This window comes from Phaseolus vulgaris, chromosome 10 (genome assembly GCF_000499845.2).
Source record: "Phaseolus vulgaris cultivar G19833 chromosome 10, P. vulgaris v2.0, whole genome shotgun sequence".
NCBI classification, from domain to species: Eukaryota; Viridiplantae; Streptophyta; class Magnoliopsida; order Fabales; family Fabaceae; genus Phaseolus; species Phaseolus vulgaris.
The window spans coordinates 39,916,916-39,928,387 of record NC_023750.2 but is presented as its reverse complement, the minus strand read 5'-3'; the positions used below and the strand labels follow the sequence as shown (position 1 = coordinate 39,928,387).

The 11,472-nt window shown below is 30.4% G+C and overlaps 2 protein-coding genes across 2 annotated transcripts; both read left to right on the top strand.

Moving 5' to 3' along the window:
* Positions 1-1,087, top strand: LOC137819261 (uncharacterized). Its single transcript, XM_068623056.1, has one exon. The coding sequence runs from the start codon at positions 294-296 to the stop codon at positions 867-869; it is 576 nt and encodes a 191-aa protein (XP_068479157.1). The 5' UTR covers positions 1-293; the 3' UTR covers positions 870-1,087.
* Positions 1,088-2,044: 957 nt separating this feature from the next.
* On the top strand, positions 2,045-4,466 carry LOC137818052 (uncharacterized). Its single transcript, XM_068621274.1, has 4 exons — positions 2,045-2,431; positions 2,564-2,636; positions 2,778-3,024; positions 4,403-4,466. Exons 1-4 carry the CDS (start codon positions 2,045-2,047, stop codon positions 4,464-4,466), a joined length of 771 nt encoding a protein of 256 aa, XP_068477375.1.
* The last annotated feature ends 7,006 nt before the right edge of the window (positions 4,467-11,472 follow it).

The following is an 11,472-nucleotide window of genomic DNA, read 5'->3' as shown; positions in this document are numbered from 1 at the left end:
CCCCACTAATAATAGCCACCAAGCAATGCACACCCGATTCTGGATCCCATAGAAGAAAGGATTTCATGTCCTTTTGTGTCGGTTTCTTCGTTCACCCATCTTTCCAACCATGAACAAGAAACCCTCAAGAAACCTCCTCACTCACCCCAAAACCAAACCTTCTTAATTAGCCCTAGCCACAACAACAACAAACCAACACCACCTCAAAACACCACCTTAACAACAACAAACACAATCCTAAATTCCTGTTTTTGTTCTTCTTTTTCTAAATCCGATCCAACGTGACCCGTGTTATGGGAAACTGCGTGTTCAAAGGGTTTCACCAGAACATGTCCGAAGACATGATGGTGAAGGTGGTGACCTCAAACGGCGGCATCATGGAACTCTTCTCTCCCATAACTGTGGAGTGCATAACCAACGAGTTTCCCGGCCACGGCATCTTCCGGAGCCGCCGCGACATCTTCGCCGAACCGCTACCCAAAACGGAAGAGCTCCACGGCGGCGAAGTCTACTACCTCCTCCCTCTCAACCCTTCTTCTTCCATAAAGACCATGACAAGACAATTATCCGACGTGGCCTTAACTCCATACCGAATGTCCACGTGCGACAAAAGCAACGGTAACAACAACAATGCGTACGCGGAACCAGAAGTGGTTCCCAGGTACAACAGTGGTGGAGTTTGGAAGGTGAAATTGGTGATAAGCCCAGAGAAGCTGTCGGAGATTTTGTCGCAAGAGTCGCGGACGGAGGCGTTGATAGAGAGCGTGAGGACGGTGGCGAAGTGCGGCAACGGCGTTCCGTCGTCGGTGGCGAACTCCGATCAGTGGAGTCTGGCTAGCAGTTGGAAAGGTTCTATGTCGGAGGAATAACAAGCTATGATTAATTATTTGATTTTTTTTTCCTTTTTGGGTTTTTTGTTAGTGTATAACAAGTTTGATTATTATCTTTTGTTTGTTTGTGAACGTGTTAAATATTTCATTTTAGGTGTCGTACGTGTGTATATATATGCATATGTGAAGTGAGATTTGTTTATTTATTTTGTTACATCGTTTTCAAATAATAGAAGATTAGAGAAATATATTTCACATCTTTTTTGTGTTAATATATTAAGGATATATGCTACTATATTGAAATGGAAAAATTAGTACAAGAAATGAAATGGCATAATTAGGAATATCTCTATTCTTTTTCATTAGAGAAGGAGACAAATGCTACTTAATCTTCATCATCGTGTATTTAAATTTGTATCACGAGGTTTCACAAATGTGACGTAATTTGGAAAGTTGTGAAATATTTATATATTGTTGTGTGATATGAGATGACATGATTAGATTGATGAATAGAAGATTAAAGATTCCCGACTGTTTGTAAAATTGGACTGATGAGGAATCTCGTCAAATGGTTGAATTGTCAAAAAAAGAATCGTAAAAGGTATCATTGTTCCTTCTTAAAGTTTATAAATCAAAACTTTTCATAATGGTTTAACGTTTAGATTTTCAAAAAGAACATTTCAGAATAAATTTTAAATCATAATAAGTCATACTTCGAGGTGTTATTGAATTAAAAATATGGGGAAAAATTAATTCCAGATTATAAAGTTTGAAATTCTCATTTTGTAGTATAGTTTTTGTACCATCATGGGTTTAGGCCAGATACATGGAGAAAGGGGGAGCATTACTCTATATAAAGGAAAAGAAAACAATTTACAAGATACAATCAACACAATGAGTACTTTGTTGGTTATTAATTCAGATTTTTTTATTATTAATTCAGATTTTATTACCCTTAAACTATTTTACCGTTAGTTTATAGCTTACAGTAATTGTAATTATTATATATATGATTGAGTAAATCAAAATGAATAAGATTAGTTTTGCAATTTTGTGCAATTACGTTCAATCAGTTGCTACAACCTTTTGCCTTCTCTTATTTCCTTCCATTAGTTCCTACAACTGGTATCAAGAGCTAGTCTGTTATCATGAACTCTACCAAATTATCAGTCCCTATCCTTAATGGAAAAAATTACAATCGGTGGTGTGTGCAAATGATAATTTTGTTTGATTATCATGAGTTATGGGATGTCGTTGAGAGTGGAGTGTCTGCATTAGGTGATAATGCAACTGAGGCGCAACGAGTAGCTTATCGTGATCAGAAGAAGAAGGACAATAAGACTTTGTATCTCATCCATCAAGGGATGAATGACGAGACGTTTGAGCAGATAGAAGGAGCAACAACTGCCAGTGAGGTTTGGATCATTTTGTCAACCAATTATAAAGGTGATGACAAGATCAAGAGGGTGCGTCTTCAAACCCTAAGACGCCAATATGAATTGCTGCAAATGGAAACCACTGAGACTATTGATGTCTATATAAATAAAGTTATTGCCTTGACAAATAAGATGAAGACCAATGGTGAAACACATTCAGAGCAGGCAAAGGTGGAGAAGATTTTGATATCTTTAACTCCCAGATTTGAACATGTTGTTGCCGCAATTGAAGAAGCCAATGACATTTCAAAAATGACAGTAAGGTTATTGTCTGGTTCTCTACGAGCGCATGAGCAGCGGATGAATGACAATAAGATTGAAAAACCAATTGAACAAGCTTTACAAGCACAAGTCTCAATTGGTGAACATGGTAGCTATTTCAGCAAAGGTCGTGGTGGCCAAAATCATGGAGGCGCTTGGCACGGGGAACGTGATCGCGCAGGACGATGAGGTATTTATGCAAATGAGTGCAGATCAAAAGGTGATAATCATGCTGCCAATTGTGCTAAAGAAGAAAGTAATCACGAACAATATGAAGAGGATCATGCAGTACTAATGGCAGCCACATCAAATGAAACTCCAAACAATCAAACTTGGTATTTGGATACATGTTGCACAAATCACATGTGTGGTAAGAAGGAGTTGTTTGCAGATTTGGATGACTCATTTCGCACAAAAGTAAAATTCGGTGATGACAGGTTCGTTCCGGTGACTGGAAAAGGGCGAATTCTTATCACATTGAAGAATGGTGATCACAGGTACATCTATGATGTTTTCTATGTACCTGATATGAAAAGTAATTTGTTGAGTATGGGGCAGCTGGCCGAGAAGGGTTATGTGATGCACATAGTTGAAAATAAATTATCAATTTTTGATAAAAAAGGTAGTTTGATTCTTAAATCTTTTTTATCAAAAAACCGCATGTTTCCAGTAGATATTCATATGGGTGATTTCAAGTGCTTGAATGCAATAGTGAATAATGAATCGTGGTTATGGCATTTACGCTTTGGACATTTAAATTTTTAGAGTTTGGAAAATCTTTCTAAAAGAAATTTAGTGAATGGTTTACCCCATATTCATCACCCTGATCAATTGCGTGAGGCTTGCATTTTTGGTAAGAATCACAGGATACCATTTGTTAAGGAGCCTTGGCGTGCAAAATTTCCTTTGGAGCTTGTTCATACAGATGTTTGTGGCCCGATGAACAACATATCATCAGTTGGAGGTAATAAGTATTTTTTAACCTTTATTGATGATTTTTCAAGGAAAACCTGGATTTATGTATTGAAAAGCAAGGATGAGGTATTTCACAGCTTTAAAATATTTAAAGCATTTGTTGAAAGAGAGAGTGACCAACAAATTAAGATGGTGCGTAGTGATGGAGGAGGTGAGTACACGTCTAATGAATTCAAGAGGCACTGTGAAGAACTTGGGTTGCAACATAACATAACTTGCCCCTACACACCTCAACACAACGGAGTTGCTGGGAGAAAGAATAGAACAATCATGGACATGGCGAGGAGCATGCTTAAAGCGAAAGGTATGCCAAATTATTTTTGGGCTGAGGCCGTAACATGTGCGGTATATTTGATAAACAGATCACCCACTCGGAGTGTTCCTAACACAACTTCGATTGAGGCATGGAGTGGATTCAAACCCAATGTGCAACACTTGAAGGTATTTGGGTCAATTACTTTTGCTCATGTTCCCAAGGCAGGAAGATCGAAATTGGATGATAAGGCAGTGAAGACCATTTTCATTGGATATAAGCATGGGGATACAAACTGTACAATCCAATGACAAAGAAGGTGATTATCAGTCGTGATGTTACATTTGCCGAAGATGAGGAATGGCAATGGAATGCAGCAGCTGAAATGGATTCGAAAAAATGATATATTTACGTTTTGAACGATGATGTGGAAGATGGAGTCACTCTTGAAGCACCTGCAGTTCAACCTGAAGTTGCAGTTCAACCTGAAGTTGTAATTCAACCCGAAGTTGCAACTCCAATTGCAACTATGATGGAGCGACCAAGAAGGCAGCAACGACAACCTGTACATCTTCAAGATTGCGAAGTAAATCTTGATGATGAAGTTGATGACAATGGAGATTTGGTTCATTTTGCTTTTCTTGCAGAATCAGAACTTGTGAGACTTGCCGATGCCATTCAACACCCCAAATGGCAAAAGGCTATGAATGAAGAATTGATGACGATTGAGAAAAACAATATCATGACTCAAATTGGGAAGGTTGTTCCAAATCAGAATTAAGGGAGGATGTTGGTTATTAATTTAGTTTTTTTTTATTAATTCAGCTTCCAGTAATTGTAATTATTATATATATGATTGAGTGAATCAAAATGAATAAGATTAGTTTTGCAATTTTGTGCAATTACGTTCAATCGGTTGCTACAACATTTTACCTTCTTTTATTTCGTTCCATTAGTTCCTACATACTTTTAATTAATTATTATATATGTTATGACAATTATAATTAAAGTTAGAACTAAGTGGAGAGGATTCGAGTTCCCTAAAGAATGTTTAAAGAAACTTTAACCATTACACTAATCAAGTTTTGTGGTCATATTATGATTTTTTTTTTAAAATAAAAACTTCCATGTTAGGTATCACTATGCAACTTAAGATCTCAGCTAGGCTGACACCTCAAGTTACAACAATCATTTACCATCACATGAAAAAAAAATATTATTGAACAAAAGAAAAAAAAGAAAGAAAATACAAAAATACGAGGGGACTAGACCAAAACTCATATGTTAACAAAAACGATACACATGTAGACTATACCTATTCATAAAGAATTCTAAGAATATACAAGGTGGAAGCCTATTAAGCCAAAGAAAAGGCTCTCTATGAAAAAATCCTAAATTAGCCAACTTATCAGCACACGCATTTCCTTCACGAAAAATATGAGTAACCGTAAACCTAATTTTCCCACATTAATTAAGACAAGCATTCCATCGATTACGAAGCATCCAAGGAACAGTTGTCCTAGCAGTAAACGCAGCACAAACCAAAGCAGAATCACATTCCAACCAGACATTAGTAAGACCCATCTTTTGAGCTTCCTCCATAGCATGTATAACCCCATAAAACTCAGCAACCAGAGCAGTCTGAACTTCAAGAAATGCAGAAAAAGCTCCAATAAATTCCCCCATACTCCCACGAAAAATACCTCCGCAAGTAGCAAGACCAGGATACCCCTAGCAGCCCCATCAGTGTTAATTTTAACCCAGCCTGGTGAAGGAAACTCCCATCTAACAGGAAGAGGACGTAAAACTTTACCAGTACGAGTGTTAATACCAAAAAACTTGAGCACATTGAAATCGAACATATCATTCTTCATTGAAGCTTTAGACGAATTACCCACTAGACAAGTTAAATCTTTAATAACCAAAATAGCCCTAGAAACCTCAATCTTATCCTGAAAACGAGCATAATTCCTCATACGCCATATCATCCAAATAGAAAAAGTTATCACAACTAGCTTAATCAATTTAACCAACGGACTACCATCACTCTTAATAAAAGAAAGAAGATCATCCTTATTAGAGAAATGATAAGTAGGAAAAATGTGTTGAACCCAACTCCAAATACGCAAAGCATTAGCACATTCAAAAAATAAATGTTGAATAGATTCCTCGTGCTTTTCACAAAGCGTACACATAGAACAAATATGTAAACCTTTATTTTGAATATGCTGATCTGTAGGAAGCCGCCCATGAAAAAATTTCCAAAGGACAAGAGTTTTGGAAGGCGGAATATATGAAGACCAAATAAATTTACCCCAACCACAGGAAACCCCTGGATCCAAGAAAAAAGTCCTAGCTAATTTAAGAGTGAGACGACCAGACTCATCTAGAATCCAATTAGGAATATCCTGTACTGCCCTAACCATGATATGACTAAAAAGATGAGGCATATGCTGTAAAGACAACGGAATATTCCAATCACCACCTGTCCAAAACTGAGAGACTGTATCCGAACCACTAGCACCATCAGATAATCCTACAATATTTGCTAAAGAAATAGTAGTACACCATTTATCATTCCATAAATTAATAAGAGAACCTGTACTAACAGTCCAAGAAGTATAATCAAGTATAGTAGAATAAAACTGCTTAATTTCAGGCCAAAGAGATGACGATCTATAAACCATTCGAAACTCGTATTTTGATTTAAGGACCCTGGCTTTCAAGAGCAAAGACCAAGGTTTGTTGCTATAAGCAAAGTTCCAGGCAAGCTTAAGAAGATATGCATTATTTTCATGGTGAAGGTTAATAATTTTCAAACCTCCATTCTAAAGGGGAGAACAAATCGTATCCCAATTAACAGTAGCTATACCTTTTTTCAAAATATCACCAGTCCAAATAAAATTTCGACACCACTGCTCAACTTGCTTAAGAAGAGAAACAGACCATTTATACAAATTAAAACTATAAGCTAGAAGACCCGTAATCACCGTATTGACCAACTGAACCCGACCCATCATGCTAAGAGATTTACCTTTCCAAGAAGCTAACTTCAATTTGACTTTATCAGCCAAAGGTTGAAGAAAACGACCCCTTGGAGCACCAACAAAGATAGACACTCCTAAATAAGTTAAAGGCAAACAACCATGACTACATGAAAGAATACGTTGAATTTTGGTGATAAACATTGTAGAATTATCCATGGTGAAAAAACTACTCTTAGAATTATTAACATATTGGCCAGAGAAATCACCATATGTTTTAAGAAAATTACTCAAATTTCTAAGAGACTTATTATCCGCTCTACAAAAAATAAAAATGTCATCCGCATATAAAATATGAGAGGGAGTGAGAAAACCTTGTGGACTAGCCATATGTTGAATCTTCTTATCTTTCACAAGCTTTGAGAGACTTCTACTAAGAACTTCCTCTGCAAGACAAAAAAGTATAGGAGACAAAGGATCATCTTGTCTAACACCTCTACTACAAGGAAAAAAAACCCACCAAACTACCATTTATTCTGATAGAAAGCATAGCTAAACGGAGAATAGTACTAATCCAACCGACAAACGAGAGGTGAAAACCAAAGCGTGACAAAACTAATAGTAAAAACTTCCAACTTAGAGTGTCAAAGGCTTTGTGAATATCAACTTTGTAAGCCACATTGCCTCCGTGAACCTTTTTAGAAAGCAAGTTAATAGCTTCAGAGGCAATACTAATACAATCTTGAATCTGTCTGTCCTGCACAAACCCATACTGATTAGGAGAAATAATTCTGGCAGCCACAAGAGCAAGCCGATCTGCCAAAATCTTGGAAATAATCTTAAATTTAAAATTAGCAACAACAATCGGCCTGTAATCTCTAATAGATTCAGCACCCAACTTGGCACGACTTCTGCCACGTCATAATTGTTCGCACAGACAAGCTTAATAATATTCAATTCAAGTTTGATTATTAATTTCCTCATTTTCTTTATCTATGTATTTATTCATTCATAACACTCTTAGAACATTCATTTTCTTTATCTATGTATTTATTCATTCAATTCAAACATGATCCATACACAATTATCCAATTTTTTGTTCCTTCAAACTAACACTCTTAGAAAATTATGTATCAAATTAATTTTGAACATTACATAACTTACTACCCAATATATAAACAATAAAATAAAATAAAATAAAAAAAATTATGACGTGGCAAAAGTCGTGTCAAGTTGGCACGACTTCAGTATTTGGCACGACTTCAATATGACAGGGAAGAAATCGTGCCAAGTTGGCACGACTTCAGTATGACAGGGCAGAAGTCGTGCCAAGTTGGCACGACTTTAGCATGACATGGTAGAAGTCGTGCCTAATTGGGACGACTTCTGCATATGAAGTCGTGCCGAATTGGCACGACTTGCCTAAATTTGTAATTTTTTAAACGGACCCTATTTTGGTAAAAAAAAAAAAAAACCCATCATGGTCAAAAAAAACCTTAAAAAAAATCTTGTAAACTTTAATCTCATTCTAAAACCATCTCATACTTATAAAGTTTGTTTGACAAAAATTATGAGGAGATAAAATAACATTCATTTTTTTTTTTGGAAAATAATACTTTAAACAAGAGAAATAATATTTTTAATATGAAACTATGTTAAATAATTTGTTTTTCTATAGGAAATCATGATTTTGTGATTTGGTCCAAATCATTGTTATGAGTTATGTCATTGATGTTTTGCTTTGTTTATTTTTTATTTTAAAATATTCAGAATTAATTTAGTTAATTAAATGTTATTTTGATAATAAGCATTCTATTTTACTTACTATGTCAATTGAAACAATTAAATAATTAAAGAAATTAAAAGAAAAGAAAACTTTAATTTGATGTCATGTTAATAAATTGGAAAATTATAATTTTAGTTTAATATATAAATTTTGTTACAAACGAGAAAATAAATATGGTCACACATTTTTAAATTAGGAGTAGGAGCGGGAATTCATTATTTTTATTAGAAAAAAGTTATTAAATAAAATTAATATAAAAAACACTAAATAAATAGGTACGACTAAATTAATATTATTTTAAAACACACAAAAAAATATTGTTATTTAAAATAGTTTCAATTATTAATAAATAATTTTTAATTTAATATTTAATTAGTTACCAAGATTTTAATTACAAATTATTTTAGATTCTAAAATTAAAATTGATAGTTAAAACCTTAATATTTAATTAATTATTTATTTAAAATTTAATTTATAAATTTTATTAATAATAAAAAATATTTTTAGTAAGTCTCTAAAATTTATTTCTATTTAATGATTTATGATAAAGGTAATACAAATAATTTTATTTTATATTAGTAAATATTAAAATGAAAATATTGATTAAATAACTTAATTAATATTATTAGTAACATTATTATTAATAATAATATCATAAATAAATAATTATAAAAACAATTTAATATATATATATATATATTTAATATTGTAATAATAATATGAAAAAAATATATAACTGTTATTTTTAATAAGATAAGTTATTTAGTTAATTTAAAATAAATAAAAATTATTCAATTATTTATTTTATTAAAATAATTAATTAAATAAGTTTTATGATTTTTTGGATATTTTTTATCATTTTGTAGGTAGTTTATTTATATAGGTAATTTAGCTTAGTTTTAAAAACGGTTACTCACAAATAAAATAGTAAGCATTTGTGTACACCAAATAGAAAATATTATTAATTATTATTAACGCTATTAAATATTTTAATTATCATTAATATCGATAATAACATTAATAATAATATTATTATAATAATAATAATTAATAAAATTAATAATATTATTAATATTATTAAAAATATAATAGTAAAAATATTAATAACATTAATAATATTATTAATAACACTATTAATAATATTATTAATTTTAATAACATTATTAATAATAATAATAATTAATGTTAACCATAACATTATTAATAACATTAATAATTAATGTAATTAATAATAATATCATAATAAAAATTACTAAAATATTAATTAATGTTATTAATAATAAGAATAACATAAATGATAAGTTCACAAAAAGTTTTTTAAGTGTAGTGAGAGATTATATATATATATATATATTAACTAAATTAGAAATCATTTTAGAAATTAAAAAAAAATTAAATTAGTTTTTATTATTGTTAAATGATTTTTAAATTCTTATTTAATTAGTTATAAAAAATTTTGGTACTAAATTTAGAATCTAAATAATTGGTAGTTAAAATCTTGGTAGCTAATTAAATACCAATTTAAAAATTATTTAACAATAATATAAACTAATTTTGTTAGTCTCTAAAATGGTCTCTAATTTAGTCACTATAACAACTAATTAATTTTGGTCTCTAGAATTGATTTTTGTTTCATAATTTTCTTGTATAGTACAATTGAGTAACTCTTTTAATTTTGGTATTTTTCTTCATTTATCTAATTTATATTTAAAGTCTAATAATAAATTAAATGGAAAAAATAAATATTGACTACTCATTGAAAGATATAAATGTCTTAAAAAGGAAAAGTTAAATTTATATAAATAATTCTTCTTCCCCATGTATCACCTTAAAAATTACAGTTAAAAACATTTAAAAGTTACAATTAAAAATTATAATATGACTTTGTACACTAGTTGAGTAAATTTAACAAATGTAATAATAGATTAACACATTTTTCATAATTACAACTCTCTCAGTATTATTATTATTATTTTAATATTTTTTATATTTTTTAATTCTATATATATATATATATATTTCTAAATTCATCATATTAAAATTTGTATAAACTCCATATGTTGTCAAAGTATAATTTTCCTTCTTTAACCAATTTCACTGGTAAATAAATTCTAATAAGAAAATGATGTTTTAACAACCATTCAAGTTCTATACAATTCTCAGTAATATATATGTTATTATATATATTATTTTAAAAATAATATATATAATAAAATGTAAATTTGAAATAAAATTATATAAAAAGTATTAAAATAATAGTATTGAAAATTGTAATGTGGTTGTATATGGATTGTGAATATATTATTACCCATTTCAATAATATATTTAAAAATTATTTAATTTTGATACATATAGTTTTGAAGTGTTTTGTAACTAGTGTGAATCAATATATAGAGGTTTTAATAAAAAAATATATTTTGATATTTTCACTACAAGAAAATTATGAAATAAAAATCAATTTTAGAGATCAAAATTAATTAGTTGTAAATTAGAGATCATTTTAGAAATTAAAAAAAATACTTTCTATTATTATTAAATGGTTTCTAGATTGGTATTTAATTAACTACCAAGGTTTTTTTACCAAATTTAGAAACAAAAAATTTTGTTAGTCTCTAAAATGATATATAATTTAGTTAGTATAGCAACTTATTAATTTCTAAAATTGGTTTATATTTCTAAAAGAAATTATGAAATTGGTTTAGAGATACAACTATTTAATAGATTTTTATTACTATAATAATAATAATAAAGTTTTTAAATTTATTTATATTTATTATTTTATTATTTAATAAGAAATGTTTTTTTTTCTTTATACTTCAACAGTAAAAAAACAGTCATTCAACATCATTTTTTAAAATAAAATATTATATTATAATAAATTAATAAGTTTTGATATGAAGTGAATGAAATGAAACTGGTGTCAAAGATATCAGTATTCTATTAATAA